At 40.3% G+C, this 24626-nt stretch overlaps 4 protein-coding genes across 6 annotated transcripts; 2 read left to right on the forward strand and 2 right to left on the reverse strand.

Annotated features, from left to right (window-relative positions):
• Positions 1-2408: 2408 nt before the first annotated feature.
• On the reverse strand, positions 2409-4580 carry asb12a (ankyrin repeat and SOCS box-containing 12a). The gene is made up of 3 exons (XM_030061593.1): positions 4296-4580; positions 2683-3211; positions 2409-2557 (listed from the first exon to the last, which is right to left on the reverse strand). Exons 1-3 carry the CDS (start codon positions 4578-4580, stop codon positions 2409-2411), a joined length of 963 nt encoding a protein of 320 aa, XP_029917453.1.
• Positions 4581-6671: 2091 nt separating this feature from the next.
• Positions 6672-8350, forward strand: LOC115366745 (uncharacterized). The gene is made up of 4 exons (XM_030062335.1): positions 6672-6819; positions 7027-7389; positions 7490-7643; positions 7776-8350. The coding sequence occupies exons 2-4, from the start codon at positions 7033-7035 to the stop codon at positions 7898-7900; spliced, it is 636 nt and encodes a 211-aa protein (XP_029918195.1). The 5' UTR covers positions 6672-6819; positions 7027-7032; the 3' UTR covers positions 7901-8350.
• zc4h2 (zinc finger, C4H2 domain containing) lies at positions 8291-15215 on the reverse strand. Its single transcript, XM_030062334.1, has 5 exons — positions 14993-15215; positions 14053-14224; positions 13235-13407; positions 9174-9336; positions 8291-9068 (listed from the first exon to the last, which is right to left on the reverse strand). Exons 1-5 carry the CDS (start codon positions 15043-15045, stop codon positions 8955-8957), a joined length of 675 nt encoding a protein of 224 aa, XP_029918194.1. The 5' UTR covers positions 15046-15215; the 3' UTR covers positions 8291-8954.
• Positions 15216-15990: 775 nt separating this feature from the next.
• LOC115366225 (moesin-like) lies at positions 15991-24164 on the forward strand. 3 transcript variants are annotated; one of them, XM_030061574.1, is made up of 14 exons: positions 15991-16080; positions 17099-17182; positions 17269-17364; positions 17568-17690; positions 18699-18850; positions 18975-19058; positions 19148-19294; positions 19380-19476; positions 19607-19770; positions 19912-20042; positions 20245-20405; positions 21475-21567; positions 22172-22405; positions 23555-24164. In XM_030061574.1, exons 1-14 carry the CDS (start codon positions 16072-16074, stop codon positions 23717-23719), a joined length of 1740 nt encoding a protein of 579 aa, XP_029917434.1. In that variant the 5' UTR covers positions 15991-16071; the 3' UTR covers positions 23720-24164. The 3 variants fall into 3 exon arrangements, with proteins under 3 accessions (XP_029917434.1, XP_029917436.1, XP_029917435.1); XM_030061576.1 differs by having other exon boundaries at positions 22247-22405; XM_030061575.1 differs by lacking the exon at positions 15991-16080 and having other exon boundaries at positions 17121-17162.
• Positions 24165-24626: the final 462 nt, after the last annotated feature.

A 24626-nucleotide genomic window follows, 5' to 3' on the forward strand; every position in this document is an offset into this window, starting at 1 on the left:
TGATGCTCTCTTGCCCAGATAGGATGGGTATTATGAAACTGTAACATTATTTTTTAAGTTTTAGTTTGAGTCCAACCTACACTGTCATCTTCTAACTGCTGGTTATTTGTGGAATGCCATTAACTGCTGAGGCTAAACGGGTATAATTTTTCTATGGCAACAGTGAACCAAATAGGAGTTACCACTGATCATGGGTGTTTGCGTATAGATTTGTAGTCAAGCAGAAGAGCTGAACAAATGCAAAACCTCTTGGGATGAGCTAAAAATAAACATAATCCTGAAGACACACACAGTACTTCATTGTAATTCATATCATGCTCTTGTTTCTACTTAAAGCATATAAATGATTCTTTGAAGTACAATGATTTGACACTACCAATTATTTCCTCACTCGTATTTATTGAATTCAATGTCGTATATTACCGTTTGGTCATATTATTAAAATTATTTATGTATTGGGTTTATTTCTTTTACGTAATTGCCTTTCTGACCTTTTAGCTGGGAGGACGGCCTTCTTTGCATTTTAAAGAGATTACTCTTAAGGAAATTTCAGAATTTTTTTTTTTTTTTTAATTTATTTTATTTTGTTTTTTAGGGCACAAACCTAGACCCTTTTTGTCCTGCTTATATTGGTTATCCGATTTGTCTGCTAAATGCATCAAACATTCCTCAGATTTATGTAACTTGTTTTGGTCCACGGTGCACATGAGCCAGTAGATGCATTCACAAACATTTAGCATCGACGCATATTTGTTAAGAATTAATTGCAGTTGGTTATGCAGTTCTGTGTCGTTTCGGAATAGTCAGGGTACAATGGAGTCTTCAAGAGCCATATTTGATGTGGTTTTCAGTGACAACAAGGTAATAGAAGACTGACATCCCACATGTGGAAATACGCTCTACCCATTGTATATTACCATCTGGTTTGAGGTCTGGATTTTGACTACCACAGAACATTTACTCACAATGTCGATCCTTTGTCACCATATGCAAACATTTGTAATTTTATTTCTTGCTGGCCTTTAAGTTTGATTATTTGTTGTAGAAATGAAAAACCTGAAAAATAATGCCTATTCAATCCAGAAACTGTGAATGGGAGAGTGGAGATGTCTACTGTATGTACATTATATGTTTTGATGTAATCAGAAGCACTGGGAATATGTTGTTCTTCGCTGTAAAAATGAATCCATATCTGATATAGCTGTACTTTTGTTGAAAATAAAACCTCTATATACAGAACAAGGTCTCCAGGTGCCATAGTGTGAGAACATTGTGCTGGATTTCCTGCCGTGTGACATCATATCCTGTATGTAGGTCTCATTCGCCATCAACAACAGCCTAACAAATAAACTCCTGGCTTTATTAGTGTAGAGAGGTCGCACTTGGAATTGGGAGAGCGACCTAATTATTTTGAAGTTCCTTAACACCGTGACTATTATGAGACACAAGTGACAAAAGAAACGGTGAATGAATTCCCAAACAAACTGAAGCCTGCAAACAACTCTTGTGTAATCAATAAATAATGAGACTTATGTAAATATATTCTCCCAGCTGGCCGCGCTGAAGTGCAGGCTGATAGCTCCACTTCCTAGTCTTTTGATATCCACAGATACAAGACTATTTATTTATTTATTTTATTTTTTTAAGTGAGATCTAAGACATCCTGGTGCAGTGCAGAAAGTGTGTGTGTCGGTATGTGTGTGTGTGTTTCTTGGGCTGTGCCTGTATATATGAATAATTAAATTGAGACTATATTTGATTGTGTAAAGTTACCTATAAAGTGAAAGGACAGAGCCAAGGGCGATGCAGGAAGTCTTACACAAACGGATAGGCAATATTTCAGATGAAAAGCATCATATGGTGGCAAGAGAAATATGCGGTGCTACCCTGATCTCTAGTGGTCAGCTGTGGTGTTGCACTTACCCACAGAACATGCTCGCGCAATGTCAAAGATGTGACAGATTATGCAGCATGTGGCACTTCACTATGTTTATCTCTCTGTGTTTGTATAGTGACAGAGCCACTTAAAGCACTCAAAGCTTTGCAGTGCCACGAGATACAGCTACAGCTTAAACAACATAATCAAACTCAGTTTATTTAATAAATATAGCTAAATCTATTCCAGACAACCTTCACATGAAAATAGTAAAAACAGGAATTTACGGACTGGGGTATTCAGTGACTTCCAGAGGAACCAGAGAGCAGCAGCTTACATTCAAACATTAAAATACTGTATGCCTCATGTGCGTGCTCAGACATGTAGATGTGCAAGAGTCACAGTCTTTAATTTAATGCTTAACTAGCCCTTTTCATCTCAAATTATGGGGGGAATTATATCAAAAAGTTGGAACCCAAATAGGTAAGGTAAAACAAGAAAATGAACCACACAGGTCCATGGATAAAAACAATTATTTTGTGAGTTCAGAGGTGACATGCTTCAGGTAGTTCTTCAGGATTAGAGGAATGTCCAAACTGTCGATGGCAGGCTCCTTATTGGTGAAGGAGAGGTATCTTCGAATTGCCAGCCGAGTCTGTGACATCAGTGTTTTGGGGCAAACTGGTAGGAAAACAGAAATAGTAAGGCAAAAGTCAACATTTGCATTTTGAGACATTTCGTATCCGTGAATAACATAACTGAACCACTCAGCCAACAGAAGGTGACCACTGCGGTCTTTGTCTCACCTCTCTCCTTGAGCAGCAGAACCACAGCTTCATTCTGCTTTGTGGTCTTGTCGATGATCAGGGTAGGCAGATACACATCCGCCCCAAAGTCTATGAGAAGCTGGATGTACTCCACCCCGCAGCCATAACGGAGACACATCTCCAGCACTGTCTTGGGCTGCTTTATCCTCGCCAGCATCTTCTCATCCGTGCAGTTGTAGTTGGGGTTGGCCCCGTGGAGAAGCAGCAGTTTAAAGCAGTCCAGGTGTCCATACACAGCAGAGATATACAGAGGCCCCCTGCAGGCCGTGGCATTCGAGGCCCAGTCCGGTACTTTGGGCCTGACGTCCACCTCAGCTCCAAAGCGCAGCAGCTCCAGAAGCACATCCACGTCTCCCTCCCTCGCAGCAGTCAGCACCGGGGAGCAGTTGTTGTACTGGCTGCCATTAGGATCAGCTCCAGCCTTCAGCAGAGCTACAACACAGTCCAGATGCTTCCCGCTGACTGCTGTGAACAGAGGGGTCTGGGCCTTCACATCCAGGCAGTCTATCTGGATACAAACACAGCAGCACATGGACATGTTTGAGTGCTTTGCTCTGACAAAATCAATGAAGATCACTGGTGATCTAGGAATTTAAGCTCATTTTGCTTTCGCACTTGCTGTCACAGGTGGAAAGCAAAAGAGAGGTACAGGTAAGTATTTACACTTTGTGAGGCTTTTTACTTTTACTGCACTGCACTCCAAGGTGAAAAATTTATTACTGCACTAAATTTATCTAATGGCTATATTTATTAGTTACTTGGCAGAATATACTTTTACATCCAAAACATAACATAACATAACAGAGTAAACTAGCCAACAGTTAGAAGCAGTTAGACCCATAATACTAAAGTACCTCTTACAGTTTAGTGCATCAATAATTTATCACTCTGCAAAGAACCTTCACAATGACTTTGCATATTTAAGTACATTTTATTTCTGTAATTAGGGCTGTAACAATTAAATCATTGTATTGATGTATTGATTTTAAATTGTGCTGATTCAAATGGCGATCTACTAAAAGAAATAAATAGAATGAAAAAACGTTACTTCAGCCTCAAATCAACACTGAGTACTATGAATTTATTTTTTCATGATTCTTAAAAAAATGTATGTGGTGATCTAAAAAGATACTATAAATTTATTTTTAGTCAAATGTTTTGTTCTATAAAATAAACACCATTCAAGTAATTCTGTTATCTGACTTTTTCCCAGAAGAAAGAGCACAGTCTTACATTATTGTGCATATTTATTCCATATATATATATAATATAAAACTTAAATTGATCTTAAATCAAATTGTCAGCTGTACTGACTGACAATGTTTAAATAAAGGATTACAACAATGTTTAAATAAAGGATTTTAGTACTTTCTCCATCACTGTTTATTGTAAATCACTGGGTATGAGTGTCATTTATTTAATGCAAATATTTATCAGTCATGTGTCCCCTCTCATCTTAGATAAGTCTAATTTCTCAACACTCACTGTCATGCTGCTACGGGTCATTTTTACTCAGTATTTGCCAAAGGGTTCACAAAGCCTATTGTAATGAGCCCTCTCATCAATTCTATAAAACAAATGCGTGATCTCACCTCTGCTCCGTGCTCCAGCAACAACTCCAGGCACCTCAGATGTCCCAGGGCAGCGGCGGTGCGAAGGGGGGTTACTGGGATCCCCCATCCACTGCGAGTGTTGATATACCTCCTATAATTCTCCTGAGACAGAAGCTCAGAAAGCAGAGCCGCGTCATCGCTGCTTACTGCCCGGTTCAAAGCCTGACACTGCTCATTGTCCTCATCCTCCTCCTTAGGCTGCAGCAGGGAGAAGATCTTAGAAATGTCCATCAAACTCATGTTGACAGCTTGGCCCAGAACCATAATGTAACTGCAGGGCACTACACGTCAAAACCTCTCCATCTGAAACAGCACAGAGAATTGATAAGAATGCAGCCGGACATGCACAGTTCACACATGCTTGTATCTGACATTTTAGCTTATTTTGCTCCACATAAAATCTCATCAAACATTACAAACTTCCATGTAAGTGCTCACAACAGGAGCAAAGATGAAAATGTCTTAATATGGCCATAGACTGCCAGTGATGAGGCTGTTTACATTACAGGCTGTTTACAGTAAATGACACAACTGTATTAGACTAATCACCACCATATATCTTTAAAAAAAAAAAATTATGTACATGGCTTCAAATCTCAACTCTGATTCGTTTTACTGTGTCAATAAGAAACATAAGAGAATTAATGCTGTCAGCTAAAGGTCCAACTTGCTCAGCACATACAGAGGTTGACCTTTCAACACAAGCAAAAATGCAAAAAGCACAAGTAGAGGTTGCAAAGTTTTCACCCCACACCAGCAAAATAAAAGTTCCTAATAACTCTGACTTACCTCACCTTTATGGGTCAGCCACCAAGATGTTTTTTTTTTAACAAAAAAAAATGTTAATCAGGCAAATAGTTAAATAAATAAACAAATAAATAAATAAAAGCGCACTTTCAAAACTCCATTATCAAGTCACGTGGAAGAAAGGAAGGTCCTGCGAGGAGTGTGTGATGCACCCACAGGGGCCGAGAGTTCTGAAAGCTTCAGTTTGGTGTGTGTTTGTGTGTGTGTGTGTGTGTGTGTGTGTGTCACTGTCTGACATAGCAGAAAGGGTCGAGGCTCTGCTGGGGGGAGTGGGGGCTAATTTTAGGCCACAGATGGGCTTGGCTAAACTTCCATTCTTGGACAGTTGAGGCTCAGGTTTATAATTAGAAAGGTGATAGACTTTGACACTCTGGCATTCAGTGGTCTTGATTGGCAAGTGTGGCGACATTTTCCCTTGTCCTGTCTATTGAATTGAAAACTGTAAAAGACATTCTGCAACTGTAAAAATGCAATGTGCAACATCTTTTAAGTCTTCACTTTAGGTTTCAGCTAACTGGTGTGATTTAGACTGTTATCCCAGAATTGCATTTCTGTATTTTCAAGAGTGATGACAAAGCCAAAAAAAAAAAAAAACAGTTGATGAAACATTGTTAGTTGCCTGTTTTTTTTTTTTTTTTTTTTTTTTTTTTTTTGCCTGTGGCCATGTTATCAGTCTCTTTCCCTGTTTCACACCGAGGAAACCATTTTAGCAAGTGTCAGCTGTCTGGGGGAGGGGGAGGGGGGTCAGAATCTGAGGAGCAGACAGTCAGTCAGCTGTTCCCTCTGCCATTCACAGCCCATGTCCTCACACTGTCCCGTGTTCACAGGTTAGGCTGTGCCACACCACATTCTCTCACCAGATGCCATGAGAGCGCACATTTTATGGCATTTTATGGGTGCATGATGAAGAAGCAATATTTTCAAATTCAACAATCAGTCATGGAACAATGTGGCGTCAACAAGGTTTGCTTTTAATTCAAATTTCTAGACCCAGTGATGATGAAAATACAACAAACTCTGGTACAGTAGCAACATCAGTAATCAGTTATAAGTTATAATAATAAATAACAGTGTGCTACATTGTTTAAACATTTTACATTTATATGACTTAAGACTGGAATGCATATCTAGTTCAAATGTTTCATTACAAACTGCCAGAATACTATATATTCATCTTAGACTGTGAATTTTGCAAACTAGAGTCTGGATTTCCAGTGTGATGAGAAAGCCAAAAAAAAAAAAAATAAAAAAAAAATAAAAAAAAATACATTAGGAAATGTTGCCTGAATTTTTGCCTTTAGCCACAGTTTCTTCTTCTTTGTTTGATAATTAGATTTTAAAAAATGATAAATTTTGAATGAATAAATTCATAATGAATAAATGTATTTATTCATTTATTCATTCATACATTAATTCATTCAATCAATCAATCAGTAGTTGCCATCTCAATTTGTAACAACACTTCAGATCTCAGGAACACATGCATCAAAATGACGTAGCGCCTTTCTTTACCACTAGATGGCGATAGTGACTCATCATTGGCAGTACATGCGGTTGTAACAAACACAAAAAGAAGAGGACGAGTAAACAATTCGGCTTGGTAATGAGAGCCACTTTGTAAGCGACTTTTCCCGTCTTATTCAAAAGTCTTAACTTGATTGCACCGCGTTAAATGCTCCAATTTTAACAAATAAAGGTAGGCTAGAAGTTTATGTTTTTTTGCATGATAATGGTTTCTACCACCTATTGTTTAATGTCAGTCAAGTTAACGTTTTAATGTCGTTAGTTATCAGCTGGTTGGTCGCGATAGTTGTCTGAATCCTGTCCTCAAACTGGTCACAGCAGCGGAAAATCTAGTCTCTTCGTCTGATATCCCTCTGTGTTTCCATATGCTGTATCTAAGGACAAAATGGAGGAGGAGGGGGAGGAGGAGGCGCAGAGGAACTACTGCAGGAGAATGATTTCCCATCTCAAAAAGCAGCACCCAGACTCCTCAGAGAAGAGGGAGACAGGAAAGAGACGCAAAGAGCCCCGAGAGGAGAGACTGAAAAGGCAGACGACTTTAAGTGGAAGACAAGCTGGAGTGCAGATAGGGCATGGGACTGCTGATCACAGTGTGTGTATCCTCCCTGTGCCAGAGCCGGCGACCAGAGAGGGAGCCCTGACCTCCCCCAGCCTCCCGGTCCAAGGTCCCCCTGTCCAGCTGGTGCCCCCTCAGCTCATCTCACTGCTCCGGCACAAAACTTTCAAGGAGGAAATGAAGCGGGTCAGGAGACACTTTTAGTCAGATGGCCATAGTAAACCAAATTTAGTGCTCTTTTTTTTTTTTTTCATCTCATGCATTGTTTATCTTTTTTATGTGACAGGCTGTGGAGGTGGAGCTCCACGACCCCGCTGTCTGCAGCATGTGTGAGCAGAAGCAGGCCTCTGTGGCCTTGAGCACTTTTATCAGGAGGAAGAAGACACAACTCGATGTCCAAACACTGGAGGAGAGACTAAACACAAAACTTATGCTTCAGAGTAGGTACTTTAAGGACAAACCGATCAAACCCAACGCTTTCATATATGCACCCCTTTATAATTAATATCCATGTTCATTTGAGTTATCAGACATAGTATAAGAGTAAAGAGATTGCCTCTTTTGTGTTATAGGGCAGTTTGAGCCTATTGGGGGAGTTTGTGCACAACCCTCCAAAGTCCTTCAATGCCCCTCACAGGATTTGGGAGGAATTACTAGGGAGAGATATGCGGGTCACAGCAACCTGGAGTTGCCTTAGCAACAAGTCAGGAACATTGAGTTGCCCTGGCAACAGATGAGATGAGGGGTTACCCTGACAAAAACGCAACAGGAACTCATTTAGCAAGACCTTGCTGTCCTTTTTCAGACAGATAGCTCCAGGCATGACAGGCACAGTATTAATGTGACAAAAGCGGCGATGTGATGGTGGAGTCAAGGGTGTACCGAGCCCTTTATTTTGATGTTTTTACTGTATATATCCAACTGTAGACCCAATAACCATTGACCCATATGTTGATGATGAAGGGGTCCTCAATTTCCCAGCTTCTCAAGTACCATTGTCTACGGTTCTACTGCGAAATGCGATGAGAAGTGTGTCTTACCTTTCTCAACACTTTTGGTTTGTACAAAAAAGGACATACTGACTAACTTCAGTACAAAACAGCCATTTATTTTGTATCATTGTATTAAAGTTTAACACACAACACTATTCAAAGCAAAGAAGTCTGGCTTTTTTTCTCTAGTTTGTGGTCACACGCTGTAAACATTTAAACAACACTGTGGTTTATTTAACTTTATGAATAAACCCATTACATTTTTATATTGTCACAAAAAATACACAACAGGCAGCCATGGGAAACATGCATGCATTCAAATAAACATTAAATAAAAAAAGTACAGTACAATATCTAAGGCGATAAACAATAGCAACATGGGCACAATTTGGAATTTTTTTCAAGTTCTTTCTCTCCTTATTGCAGTTATATGGTTAGGGGCTAGTAAACCTAATATGAAGGTTATACATTTACATATTAACACACCCAAAGCACTGTTAGAAATAAAAGTAAAAATAAAGAATGACATAAACACCAGACCCTCAATGGATTGTTGACAGGTTATGAATGATGTCGTAATACACCTTGTTAAAGTGGGGACTGTTTGAGGAAATTGTCTTGGACCACAGATCTAAAACCATCATAATCCCAGTCAAACTCGTATGCCAGGCATGTACAGAAAAGTACATGGGTGACCATAGATGAATGTATTGGACCAGTTCCCTTTTAACAGTGATGACGCTGAAGGCTGAGGAGGATCTACTCGTCTGGCTTCCTCTTGGGCTTCTTTGGGTTGCGGGAGCGGCTCTTGGCCTTGCACAGTGGGCAGATTGGAGCATTACGATGGATCTGCTGGTGGCATGACAGGCAGGCCTGAAGAGAAATGGAGAAATAAGTAGAGTAATGAATTAATGACATGTTCTTTGCGCTGTCTCAAGATAATTGAGGTAAGCAGGTAGACACAGTGCATGCCTGTACCTTCATAGGTGGGGGCTGCTGTCTGAAGGTTGCCGTCTGGCGGGCGTCTTGCTTCCTGGAGACCTGGAGTTGCTGGGCAGCAGCTGCTGCTGCCGCAAGGGATTCTGGGATAGCAGGCTCATGTGGCTCCTTCTGCCACTCTGCTTTTTGCTTTTCGAAGTAACTATTGAAGACAGAGAAAGAGAAACATGGCTGGCTGTGATTCATACATAGAGGCTGCAAATCACATCACAGTTGAGATTATCCCATCTATGCGGTGTATAAAGAGAAATGGAGTGGGAAAACCAAATATAAAAGAGAAAATAGTGAAGCTCACACATCCTCTTTTTTATATACAATTTTGAACAAAAGTACAGTCATTGTGAGAGTTTGTCTGCATGGATGTCTGTGTGTGTGTATGTGTGTGTGGGCAGGGGCAGGCTGGGAAAGAAATTTGGCCTTGGACTTTATACCTGACTGGCCCGCTTTCAAAAAAAGTGTGATATCCCATTTCACTACCCTCTCAGCTTTCTCTCAAAATAGGTTTGGAACAGAGTAAGACTTTGATGCGTTCAGAGAGATTTTGGGTCATGCAGAGAAGAGATTAAATATGTCCTATTACATGTGATTCATCATGCAAGCTCACAAGCCACAAAACATTGCACAATTAAGCTTAAACACTACATCAAGATATTAATAATTTAAGCACAACACCATTGTTTTTGATATGTGGTTTCTATGTCACTGTTGTTTTGATAAGAGGTAATATCTGATAGTTATGAATTTTTTTCCGCCCATTACTGAGGTGTGGAGTCCTCATTTTGTGCTGATCTATCACTGTCATGGTGTATCTTAAAATGTACCTAACACCCCACAGGGCTCCGAGGTGTCATTTAATTCTCTGAAAAGTTGCTCCATCATGCCTTATAATAAAATTACAGTGGGGGGCATTACAATTAGACAGCATTAACAAATTATTACTTGCTGGCAGTACAATGTGCAAGTGACAGTTCTGTTACTTCCCAGACACTGTGATGAATCCCATTTCTGTGAGGAAGCCTGCCTACTACACAAAAACACTGAAGAAAAACATTGCTATGCCATGACTTTCCAAGAAACACACAAGCCTGAAGTCATTATGGAGCTTGTCCATGGGAAGGGAGACAGTGAGGACTGCCACCTGGCCAGAAACCAGGTCAGAGGGAGCTCAGAGCTGTGACACTACATGACCAAACTGCAGAGTCAGTTTGCCAACAAGGATTCCCACACAGTGTGGCAACTTTGAGCAACTGTGGAAACTGTCCATGATGATTTAAAATAATCAAACAAAAAAAAAGAAGTAATTTTTAAATAAAAAATGCCCCAATTATCCTAAATACACTAAAAGGTAAAATGACCATTTATTTAAAAATAAAAGTTTCCAAAAAGGAGATACATTATTACACATCTTTCCAAACTTAGCTGTGGGCGAGGTAAACATATGGTTGAGTCATTGTTGACAAACTGACTCTGCAATTTAGATCTTAATTCAAAAGAAAATTGTACAGATAAAATATGCTACTGTACAACTGTTCAAATTCTTACAGTTAACACCTGCTGAGGTGACCCTCAGCCCATACAGCCACCTTTGTTCAAAAGCAAAGTTCCCTCCACTCCAAATAACCCCGCAAGACCCACTCCTACACTGAAAAAAAAGCCTTGTCTGCCTCAAGGACCTTTACGCCAGTGCCACTGAACTCAGTCATAATTAAGATGTTTGAGTGTGGTACTGCTCTATATTTAAAGTACTACATAATGTTTTATTCCACCCCCTGTAGTTTCACCACAGGGCAAAATATTTGGTGGTTGATGCAGTCAACACAAACCAGCACTTTCACATGGAATACCTGGGAGCTCCTGGCTCCATCTGGATCCTCTTTGCTCACATAGACATTCCCACACCGTGATCCCAGATCTACACGATACACTATTCCAGCTTGACATCAACCACTGTTGATGGATGTTTGACTTCCTGACAGGGAAAGTGCAGTTTGTATGGCTGGGAGCCTAACTGTCAGACCTCCTCTATGTGAACATGAGTGTACCAGCAGAAAGTGTGCTCTTTCTCGCTACTTTTACTTGTTGCACACCAATAAAAGGACCTCCAGGCACCGATTCATCAAACTGTCTAAGGTTGTGGATGACACCGCCAAGAGTGATGAGATTATGTAGAGGAAAGGGGCAACACAGTTGTTACAGTTTTCCATCTTTCACAAGCTGGAACTGAGCATACAACTGTGGAGATCATGGATGTCTTCCAAAGCCACCTGCCTCCTCAAAGTCCCATGTACAGAGATGGCTCATAAGTGTTGTCAGACAAGTCATTTGAGGCTCCCAAGGTGCACCATGATCTGATGTTATTAGCACAAGATTGTTATACTAATATCTACCACTTATACCCCTTTTAACCTGATCTAACATACCACTACCATCCAGGAATTGAGCTGAGTGTTATCAGGCTAACCTGGCATTTCGCCTCCCTGTTCTGAACTCCGGGGTAATTATCAGCTTTGGCTTAGTTGTGAATGTGTCATCCGCTAATTTGTTACTGACACTGGCACGATGACACGGACCATGCTCTACATTTTAGGAAGGCAATCCTAACCTCAGTGTACATTTCACCTCTGTTGTGTTGGACACTGACTTATGTTTTTAATGCATTTATAATGAAAGACTGACGGAGCGGAACATCGGCAAAAGCCTGCCTTAGTTATCCTGGAGGTGAAATATGACTTCTCGTACTGCTAATGCAAACAGTGTCACCCACATTTTTTTTTACTGGGTTGTCATGGGGGGGTATTCTTTCTGTGGTAAAAAAAAAAAAAAAAAAAAAAGGAGATGAACGTATCACAACCAATCCCTGTCCAATTTTATATGTCAAATCTGAAAAGCATCCAACCCTATATCACATTTTGATTTTGCTCCAACACGCCTGGTTTTAATGACAAACTCCAGTATGCTGTCTGCACTTCTCTTCATAACAAACAACAGTGTAACATCATGGTGAAGAAAAGGGCAAGAAGAACTGTCATTGACCCTGTGCACCCACACAACCATCTGTGCCAAAAACACTCCCCTGAGCAGCAGCACAGGCCCATTATGAACCTGGACCACCCATCAACTCAGCTGCTTCCCAACACTTGTCATCCTGCTCGGCTAGGAAATCAAAAGATTCACCACATAATCTCGAGGACTCTTCCTCACCACCCTGTAGGACTATCTGTAAACCTACTGTTGCTATTTATGGCCTTCCAATTTGTCACTGTCCAGATAATGCTGCCCAGCCTTGCACCTTCTGCACAATGTTGTAATGTCAGACTTAACACACTACACCACTCCAGCTCAGCAAATTATAGTGTGTGTTCTCTGATAATTGCATTTGTCATGTATCTCGTTTTTGACAGTTACTGCCAGTTTAATCATTCATGCAAACATTCACGTTTCAAATTGTCAAACTCTTGGTACTGTAGAGAATAAGCCTGAGGGCCAAGGCTTGACTTGTGTACCAATGCCAATAAAGGTGCTGTAATCTTTAATATTTATGTATATAGCAACTTAAGTGATTCTGCACAATGGCACAATGGTTATGAAATTGAAATGTAAATTGTCAGCAGTAGTTCGGGGCATGTTCAGGCATATCATACAACAATTCAAAACAGATGCCCTTTTTGTACATGTTCCACTTGTTTCAGTTCACACAATATGGAAAAACTAAAATTGTATCTAATAAAGTCCATCTGCGGAATCAGCTGAGGAAACTTCTCCCGAGCTTACTTGTTTGCTGAAAGGGTTGGTAAAACAGATCTATCTGTTTGAATAAATCATTACAGAAGAGTCTTTATGCTGACATGAATTAAATGTTCTGAGAGCTGAACATGGGATTTATGATGTGAAACATGACTGAAGACACACTGCCTCTGAAAAACTGGTATAGAGCCTTTTCATAAATAATGGTACCAAACAACACCAGTACTAAAAAAATTCACTGTGTGTGTGTGTGTGTGTGTGTGTGTGTGTGTGTGCGCGTGTGTATGAATACTGACTCCAAAGAGAGCTTTTCCTCCTCCTCGTTGAGGTTGGGAAGTCTGTGTAGACCTAAGGTCATCCTAAGGGCATCGACATGCTCCTTCAGAGGTTTGTACTCATCATGCAGGCGCCGAGTTGTTTCTAGAAGCTTGTTGAGGTCATTCTCTGACTGCTTGATAGTGCTCTCCATCTGAGAGGACAAGGCAGGTGTTAAAGAAATTGACATGTGGCGTGTACCACTTACCAGGGCATAACACTCCAGCTATAAAAATAAAGTATTACTGGTAAACACGTCATTTTTATTGAAAAATACACTCAGTGGTCACTTCATTAGGTACAATCTAATACAATCCAACACAAGCTTACTTTTATGATGCTTACAATGCCCGGGTTTTATTTTTGTCACAGTAATAGAGGTGTTAATTCAATTTTATGTTTGGCACTGAGGTCATATTTAGTGGTGCTGTTGTATTGGACTGCATTTTATTGAGAGCTGTTTCTAATATTCTGTCTCCCTCATGTATATAAATAGGGAAGACAAAAAATTATTAACACCACTAAATATAATGTAGTCCAGTACAAGACCTCTGCAAACTACAACCTCAATAGTAAACATATAAATCATTTTACACATTCTCCACAATGTAAACAAAAACTGAACATTATAAACTTTCTTAAAAGGTAGGATTTATGGCAGAGCTGTTGTATTGAACTGCATTAGACTGTACAGATGGAGCTGATAAAGCGGCCACTGAGTGTATAGCCAGTGGGGGGAAAAAAACAACAAAAAAAAAAACCATTATTTTAATCTCTGTTATGTGTGCATGGTACTCACCACATTGATATCTGCATGGATGAGCCGCAGCTCCTCCACATGTGCCATCTTCTCCTGTAAGAGGAGGTCCATCTCCTGTTTGTACTCTTTCAGATGCTTCTCCTCGGACTCCAGAGCCTCAAACTCAGTCTTGAGGCGAGACTTGATCTTCTGCATCTGGATAGTCTTGTTCCTGAAGACAGAGGCAGAGACAAAAGACATCAGCTGTCAGGTCAATTCTCTCAAGCTGACACTGCGATTTGCCTCAAACAAATGAGCATCTCTGGATTGTACGATCTCCATTCAAAATGAATAGCTCAGATAAATTATTACAATCAGTAATGTTGTTTAACTATACACATTAGTAACATTATCCGGCAATTTCAACTGATGTAAATGAATTGTTGTTATAAACAGATATGAGGCTAAGTATCTAATTTGTCCAGCTTCTCCCTTCTCGAGCGAATTAACTCTTTGCAATTGTGTACATCTATTACTGAGTTATTACGCATTGCCACATAACAGACACCAATGACAGTAACAAATATTTACCATGTTTAAAAAGCTAATGAGAAGCTGCTAGCTGGCTCGATAGCTAAGTGGCTAGCTCGGCCACCGTAACATTAGCAGCGCACATCTGGCGTTTGTTGATATACATCTGGAATTTTAATGCGCTCACGGCCAAGAAATGAAACTACACTCTCAGGGTATTTTCGTACTTTGTCTGACAAGATAATGGCCTGCAGTGATTGCAAACCAACCCTTTACAGGCGAGCTAAAGGAGCATAAACACACTAGAGTAGGGGGAGGCACCAGACCAGCTAACATTAGCTAGCTCGGTAACAAAAGCCAAGCCAAGGAGCTTGTTCTTGGCCGGCTAGCAGGATACACAAGACTGCTGATTTTCTACCCTCCATATTCCTCATATGCGCTTTCGTTTTATTCAGAAAACGCGCCTTACCGTATCTCCAAGATATTTTCCAACTTGCACATTATTTCTTGTTCGTCCGCCATGATTTTGTAACCTGGTATCGGAAAATTAGCCAGCTCAATCTGCCCGTAAGGCCAGGGTGGTCGTCTTGTTAATAAAAACACAATAGCTGGCGTGGGCGCGCACAGGAGCACGCACGCGCAACGGGAAACAGTGGCTACGTGTGCTGTAGGCTGCAGCCTGGTGACCTCCACGAGCCCGGCGTCACACCTGAGCTCATGTACTGCAACCAAAGTGTCCATTTATCTGCTGCATCGAGATAGAAAATACAACCTGACTGTTCTTTCATATCACTGAATGAATTAATATTGCTGCATTATTAAGACAACCTCATTGGAGAAAAAATTGTAGAAATCCTATAATAAAATTTAGCACACAGCACAAATAAAAACAAATAATTATGCCCTATAGGCTATCCTATAGAAACACTGTGGCAACACCATATACCAAATCAGATATGGCCCTTTAACTCATTCACTGGCACATACACACTACAAGCTCAAAAGCAATATTATTGTAAGAATATTGTAATGTTTTCCCTGCTACCCTTTGCAAACAGAACAGCAGATATGCAATCCATACATAACTAAATCAATAAATACAGAAAGCAACACATAAATGCATCAATCAATCCTTATATGCTTTGATTATTAATTTGTCCACTTTACATAAATTATTACTACATTTTAGCAGAAGCAAGGGTGAGCCCCAGTAGCCCATTAGCCCCAGGGGGGTCTATCCTGTATTAGATATCTGTAACCTATCCCTCTTAAAAATGTTTCCAACAAAATAATATCTATGGAACTACGATTCATTTACATGATATAAGCAATTTAAGAGGGAAACTGTTCAGTACTCCTCCTTGTAGCCATGTATGGGCCCCGCTGCCGTGGGATTAACCGAGAGAAATACTTGGGAACAATACAATGGTCCATTTTAATGCAGCCTAATCCCAGTAGGTATTGCAAGCACTTTCATATGACTCTGTGGAGAACAGGCGACTGTGAGCACCTCTCTGAAGAAGTAATTACAGATTTTAAATTATAAAAATGTCAACTGTAAGTAGCTACTTTTCACTTATTTATATTTCTTTATCTTGACTGTTTTTAATATTTGGCTGAAGTGCTTGAATTGCAGCTAGAGATATTTGTGTGAAAGTTGTGGGCCTTCCTACCTCTGTACTTGATGTGCGAAGGCTTTCAGTATCCCAGAGTTACTTTACTTCATGATTAAATTTGTTGGGACATAAAGGAATGTGGATATTAATTACCAAATGTTTTTTAGTTATTGTATAAGTGATCCATCGATGACCCCAGGGCTATTTCTCATATCATGTTGCATCTTGTTACTTCAACTAAATGCTCACAAAGTTGGACTTTCTGTTTTTTTTTTTCTTTTTCTTTTTTGTTACAGATATCAGTGAAAAAGTAGTCAATTTATCATGTCTTACACCTGTGACACCCTGAGAAGCCAATCACTGGGGCTGACAGTGCATATAAAACTTTTTAAATAAGCTATTATATTCAAAACATGCCTTGCTTTATGAGGCTAGGAAAGGAAAGATTTTTGAGGAACAGAGCACTCAATCTTGCCTCCGCATGATTTCTCCAGTTTTATTCTACAGTCTATACCACAGCAGCAAATACAGGAAAAAAATATTGTTTAATGCCTTTATATGGAAGATTAATGCTAATTGGGTATCATCATTTGACTCAGTGGTTAATACTCATACATCATGGAGTAAACTCCTTGTTCTCAGTTTTTCTCAGTCTAAATACATTGTGGGCTTCATGTTTTGTTTAGTCCCCACCAACCTCTTGCGATTGGATGCTCCTGGTTGAACAGAAGAATGTAAGAAAAACCTTGAATTTCTTTTTGGTCTTTTAGCTGTCAAAGAAGCAACCAATTTACAATTATTTCAAAGAACCAAAAAAGAGAAAAAAAAAACATATTCCAAAATTGTGTTCTCTTTTACCCAGATGTTGATCTGCATGCCCCTTCATAGTCTTCACCCGTGGCGTAGCTGAGTGAACTGTGGGTGTGGGTCTATCTCAATGTGATTTTTTTCTGTGGCAGATAAATGTTCGAGTCACAACGATGGATGCTGAGCTGGAGTTTGCCATCCTGCCCAGCACAACTGGTAAACAGCTGTTTGACCAGGTATACTATGCATCACCAACTAAGCAGGCAATTAGACAGACAGATAAACACACGATGATGTATGTGTTTCTGTTTCTTATGTTTAGATAGTGAAGACGATCGGGCTGAGGGAAACCTGGTTCTTTGGCCTGCAGTATCAAGACAGTAAAGGCTTCTCCACCTGGCTTAAGCTGAACAAGAGGGTGAGGAGAAACTTTCTTTGTGAACTTAACATCACACAATAGCATAATTCACTCCACAGGTGGTTGAATGCTGGTTGGTTACAGATGTAAATCACAGTCATTTTTATTATGATTTTGGTAATGGTTCAGTGTCTGCTCACTGAAACTAACTAGCATCCTGCTTTGATTGTCTGTCATCCCTCTGATGTGGGCTCCAATCCCAGGTGACAGCACAGGATGTGAAGAGGGAGAACCCTTTGCTGATTAAGTTCAGAGCCAAGTTTTTCCCCGAGGATGTTGCTGATGAACTCATCCAGGAGGCAACCCAGCGGCTTTTCTTTCTGCAGGTTAGAGATGGGTTCATGCCCTAAGGGATTTCCACTGAAAATATGAATTTCCCCTTGACACGTGCTGAAAGAGAAATTTAAATAACAATAATACTTGGACAAGAATGACAAGAGTGATCATTTACATATCCATTACTATGAAAAACACACTTTCAAATCTTGTAGAAATTGATATAGAGATGTAATTAAAGGTATGTTATGTAAGACTGGTTCCCTGCAGGTGCAAGGATGAGTCAGGAATCTGAAGTAAAACAAAAACAAAGCCTATCCTCACAACCAACGGGGGTTTCATGGTGACCCACAGAGATGCCATTAACTTTCAGAGGTTTCCCATTGGAGCTTTCCATGAGGGAGAGTACGCATACAGAAAACACATCTAAGTGTATTAAATAAACACCAAGACATCGATTTGTTTCATTTTATTATTATCATTATTATTATTATACACTAAAAGTTTTAAAGTAACATTACAGATGTTAAAATGTGTGGCATTAAACTAGCCTGCCAAAAACTGTCCTACAGCAGGTTCCTGTTGTGCAGCACATAAAAGACAAAGTCTCATTAAAATCCAAAATAAACAGAAACAATCACGGAAACAATACAACAAAGACAGCGTAACAACCAGACAGACACTACAGGGGAGAAGACTTAGGTAGAATGAGTAAGATGGTGTGTGTGTGTGTGTGTGTGTGTGTGTGTGTGTGTGTGTGAGCTGAAATCAGTGGTTGCAGGTGTGTCCTTCCAGCAGATAACATTTATAGGCCTGTTAGAATTATGTAATTGAGGTCGATGACTTAATGTAATACGGGGTTCCGAATTTAGTGTGTTTATGAAGAAATAATCTCTGGCCATATTTGTTTCCCTGTGAATCTCAACAACACTCACACCCACACCACCATGTGTACACACAGACACATACGTACACATACACACACCATTTCACATCACATCACAGCTTCTCACATGGAATCACAGGCATTTCAGGTCTTGTTTGCTGTTTTTTTTTAGGTAAAAGAGAGCATCCTGAATGATGACATTTACTGTCCACCTGAGACTGCAGTGCTGCTGGCCTCTTACGCAGTTCAGACCAAACATGGAGACTACAGGAAAGATTACCATGTACCAGGATACCTTACGAGGGAGAAGCTGCTTCCACAGAGGTGTGTAGCCCTCTAAATGGATTGTGTCATCAGTGTTAAACAAATTCTCCCCTCATTCTCTTTTTAATTATCTGAATCCTGACTGGTGTGTCCTCATTTCCTTGTAAAAAAAAAAAAAAAACAGGGTTTTGGAGCAGCACAAATTGAATAAAGATCAATGGGAGGAAAGAATACAGGTGTGGCATCAAGAGCACAAGGGAATGCTGAGGTACTACGGTCCTGTCACACACACACAAGCCAAGATACACTTTGATAAACATGCATTTTTGTTTACTTGGTTAAATTACCCCTCTACAGAGAAGACGCTATGGTGGAGTACCTGAAGATAGCTCAGGACCTAGAGATGTATGGGGTCAACTACTTCAGCATCAAGAACAAGAAAGGCTCAGAACTGTGGTTGGGAGTGGACGCACTGGGTCTCAACATTTATGACAAGAAGGACAGGTAGCGCACTATCCAAGAAATTTCTTTGGCAAACTCGCTGTGGATATACTGTCAAATACGCTCACCGGTGCCCTCTCCCTAACAGGATGACCCCAAAGATTGGCTTCCCCTGGAGTGAGATCAGAAACATCTCCTTCAATGACAAAAAGTTTGTCATCAAGCCAATTGACAAGAAGGCTCCGGTACTTCCAAACTTAGTTATTCACTTGTTTGCACCTTTTAGATTTTCTATTGGGCATGTGAAATACATAGCTATTGATATGTTATGGAGCATGTGCAATCCTTGGTCACTGGTTGATTTTTGTGTTCAAGGACTTTGTTTTCTATGCGCCTCGACTCCGCATCAACAAACGTATCCTGGCGCTGTGTATGGGGAACCATGACCTGTACATGCGCAGACGTAAGCCTGACACCATTGAGGTGCAGCAGATGAAGGCCCAGGCCAGGGAGGAGAAGAACAAGAGGCAGATGGAGAGGTGAGAAAGGACAAAAAAAAAAAAAATCTAACAACATTTAAAACAGTTTACAGTCTGTACTCTGCTTTAAAGAAAGTTTCATAAGAACTGTCAAGAGACATAGTTTCTCAGATGTGTATTTATGCACAATTCTCCTGTCAGGGCTCTACTTGAGAGTGAGAAAAAAAAGCGAGAGAACGCCGAGAAGGAAACGGAGAAGATTGCTCGTGAGACCATGGAGCTGATGGAGAGATTGAGACAGATTGAGGAGCAGACAAAGAGAGCTCAGGATGGTCTGACAGCTTTCTGAATACAAATGCTTCTTAACTCTAGTTTTATTTTCTCTGTGCTGATAAAGAATAGACAGTGGGTAGTTTGGTTTATTGAAGCATTTCTGAGTGGAGGGTCTATTAAAAAATTACACTTTGTAGGTATACCTGATATATGTTTCTGTGTATGTGTGCGTTTGTGTGCACATATGCTTGTGTGTTTCAGAGCTGGAGGAGCAGACTCGCAAGGCTCTGGAGCTGGAGAAGGAGAGGACGATTGCTCAGGAGGAAGCGGAGCGCTTGGAGAAGGACCGCAAAGCAGCAGTGGAGGCTAAAGCAGCCCTGCTACAGCAATCTGAAAACCAGATAAAGAATCAGGAGAACCTGGTGCATATTGTTGTCTTTGTTTTTACTTTTTATCCTGATTTTATGTTTCCTGTACACCCAGGCCGCAAAGTGAATTTTCCAATCAGGACAAATAAAGTTAGCTTGAACTTGAGCAACTACATGCTCATGGGGGCTGGATTTAATTCACTTTCAGTTCAGTACTGGTCTGGTCTGCTCTGGGAGTGGATCTTCTTCAAAAGTCAGAAACTGAAAATCTTTTCACTTTTTTTCCACGTTTTTTTGTATCAAACCCAACATCCACGACTCCTTCGGCAGTGACTAAGGCTAAGATTTTGTAAACATTGACAGTATCCAGCGTGCTTTTGAAGCCATACAATTACATTTTTTCTTATTCAGAGGAGTTAGCGCTGCTCTGAAGTAAAGCTCTTTCAGATTAAATATATTATAAGTCCACAGCGCTGGCCTCACATTCATTGTCAGTGAAGTTGGTGCCTTTGGATGGTATCACAGATTAATGTTTTGGTTTCTGCATTGTAGCTTTTAAGTAAAGTTGTTTATGTTGGGCAGCAGGATGGCATAATGACAAGGGAGATTGTCCCTCAACTGGATTTTTGGGTTTAAGTAAGCATCCACCCTGAAGAAAGTGAATCCCAAGCAGCTAGAGAAGTGCTGAGCCTTTGCTCTGACCACCCTGTGGAGGGGGGGCAAAGAAAAGGGACTTTTCCCACAGCATTAGTAAAGTATGACATGATTATTATTTTCATTGATCGCAATGTCCAGCATCATTGTAGGAATGAATGGGAATTCTGTTTGAGATTACCCCTTTAAAGAAAACAAGGAAATGCATTACATACTGAACAGTCTTTTTATTAACTGCTGATACTGATTGAGAAACAGTAGTTCATTATCTATGTGTATGCAAATGCAGAAAATCTTGAATCTTTTAGAATGAATTTAAAGTAAATTAATCCCAGCCCTGATACTGCATCTCTCTTTCCCTCTCTCTCACACAGACACACACCCACACAGGCACATGAGCTAACAGAGCACACTGACCTTAGATCGGGAACACTCAAAACTCTCTTACCATGTGTGTGCTTGTGTGCAGGCCTCTGAGCTGGCTGATCTTACCTCCAAGATCTCCCAGCTGGAAGATGCCAAGAAGAAGAAGGATGAAGAGGCAAAGAGGTGGCAGAGAAGGGTGAGAAATAGCCAAAAAATCACAGAAATTATTAAACATGAGTAAACAGGGTTCTTTGACACTGTCAAGTGTCAGTGAGACCTGGATGATATATGTGAGACTTGGGTGATATAAAAGGTGCAAAGTGTCAGTTACAGTGGAGTATATCAACAGACTTTCAAATTCTTAACTATGTAAACTTTCTGGAATTGCTGGTCAAATATGGCCAGCCTGTGCCATTTGGCATCATAATAGGCCAAAAGTATTTGCAAATACAATTTGACCCAGGTCTGTACTGTATGTGCAAATGACTGTATGCATATCAGGAGTTCCATTCCAAAAAAAAAAAAAAAAAAAAAAAAAAAGTGTTTATTATGTCAACATATTGAGAAGTAAGTCTGTAAAATATGTCAGCCAAAAACCTTTTAACTCCCTTTTTTTCTATAAAATAACAGCAACTTACTTAAATGTTTTAGTGCCAATTTTGAAAGGCACTCATTTTGTAAGGACTGGTGTTCCATTTTGCATCTTGTTTTGGAACAAAACTCCATACATGCATATAGATGTGCACTTACACGTTAATATATAACCACAGCACTTCATTGCAAGTGGTGTGTGTTGACAGGCATTGATGGTGGAGGTTGATTTGGAGCGAACCAAAGAAGAGCTTAAGACTAAACTCATGGGGGTCCACATCCAGGATTCAGTGCACACTCATATGCATGAGCACGACGAGACGGATGAGAGCAGCGCAGAGGCAAGCGCTGAGCTGACTGTGCCAGGCATGGTCCGAGACCGCAGCGAGGAAGAAAGGGTGACAGAGGCCCAGAAGAACCAGAGGCTGCAGAAAAATCTCAAGGTCAGTTTGAAAGGAATAATGAAATATCATATTTTATTGCTACCTACAAGCAAACTCTTGTTTTTCACTTGCATGCCTTTATAGGAAGCTCAGAGGTTCAAAATCAGCCACAGGACAGCACCACTGCAGCTTGAGTGTCTGGCTCAAGGACACCCTCAGCAGGGTGCATGCATGCTGACACAGGGTCTTGAATACACAGCCTAGCTTAAAGACTACCTCTTTAACCTCTAGGCTAGGATGCGTAGTAAACTACACTGGCTCAAAACACCTACATTGCCTTCTGTGTCCAAATAAAGCAGCAAAATGAACAGAATGGCAGGCGTTTGCAAGGGAAGTGAATGTACAGTAATTTCACTCACAGGTATGCTGATCCTGGACACAGAGTGTGACTCAAAGTTGCATTTCATGTCCTTTTGAAATCCTAACAAGCTTGGCAAATTGTGCTGTTTCCACAGCAGAGTTTGGAAAAACATTCATGTATTTTATGCATCTAAAGTACCACATAAAAACAATAACCAGGGCCTGTTTCATAGCAAGTTCAGTTAACACAATAATGTACATTTTCTTGTTCAGGAAATCTGTCAGATGCATGCAACTAGACATACAATTAAACTCTACAGTGTAGAGACACATCAGACAAGAAAATGTGTCTATTAAATTACTTAATTTTCAAAGCATTCACTTGATTCCAAAACATCATATGTCACACATTTCGTAGTGTTTTGGTGTGTTGTCTGTTAAAACAGGAACATACAGGTTTTGATTCTGCTGTGATTGTGGCACCTTAATGGCAACCTTAATTCTCCTGGAGGCTGTACTAACACATAATTAAACATTGGTGCAGGAACATTATCAATCCATTGGTTCCATTCCTAGTCGTGATAAAAAAAAAAAAAAAATGCACGACTCATCGAGACTTATTGTAAGTGAAATAAATTTGGTCTCTATCTGACAGCCAAAACAAGATATGATGTTGCCCAGCAGACGAAACACAAAACTGGACTGAATAACTATGGACAATGGGGCGTTTTGAGATGGGGAAAGAGGGGAGTACAGGGGCAGGGAGAGAGGAGTGAGGCTTCTGAATAGTTTCCTAAAGAGCGTCATGTAACAGGATTTCATTCACGGTGTGTTTGTGTTCTCTCTCAGTTCCTCAGCACAGATCTGGCCTGCGCTGTAGACGAGAGCAAGAAGACCCCCAACGACCTGATCCACGCTGAGAATGTGAAGGCAGGCCGTGATAAATACAAGACCCTCCGGCAGATCCGTCAGGGCAACACCAAACAGCGCATTGATGAGTTTGAGTCCATGTGAGAAAGGCTGTTTCAGGAGCACTCCAGCTGAAAACAGGATAAAGATAGAGATGGCAAAATTGGACCCACAGAAAGATTTTAGAAAATGTAGGTGCAGATTATTGTATGGGTAGTCGAAATAAATAACTTCATGCTGTCATGCTGTCATGTTCAGCTGTAGGCCCAGTGATATTGTACTATGTCTTTTGTGCCCGTTGTCTTATTGTCATGTAAACTGGAGGGGGGTCAATGAAAGAGTGACTCAAGCATGTTTGGATAAGCATTTTTAATTTAACAAAGCACACATTTACTGTATTCTGTATGTCTTCATGCTATACGTTTTGTCTCCTGCATATACAGCTTGTATCAGGGATCATCTCTGCAGTCAGTTATGAAAATGTTGTTTGCTGTTACCCAGACATAGGCCATGAAAATGACAATGCATGTGTCAGTCTTTAATATGACAACCAATGATTGTCTGCTGTGATGGCAAAAATGTATTGAACTGACGGGAATGACAAAAGGAGTGACAGTGAAGGTTCTTTTCCCTGCCCAACTAAATGTGAAATCCTAGTTCTCTTCTCACATAAATAAAAATAAAATATGAAATATAAAGAAATTTCACCAGTGTTTGATATTGGCACCACAGACTTAAGCGGCTTCTCATCTAATGCCTTTAAATTGATCATAGAAGACTTCAGCCTACCTAATGAGGCAATTTATTGTGCAGTATAAACGGCAACATACACATTCATGTCATCAGTCATTCCAAAATCACGCTTAGATTTGGAAGAAAAAAAAAATCCGACCAATAATTCAGTGACATAAAATAAATACACCAGGTCTACTGGTTCTCTAATTCCCATTCAACTTTACGATAAGGACAATGGAAAGTTGCTGATTAGAAGTACAGTAGTGAGTTTGGAAGA

This window comes from Myripristis murdjan, chromosome 10 (genome assembly GCF_902150065.1).
Source record: "Myripristis murdjan chromosome 10, fMyrMur1.1, whole genome shotgun sequence".
In the NCBI taxonomy this organism is placed as follows: Eukaryota; Metazoa; Chordata; class Actinopteri; order Holocentriformes; family Holocentridae; genus Myripristis; species Myripristis murdjan.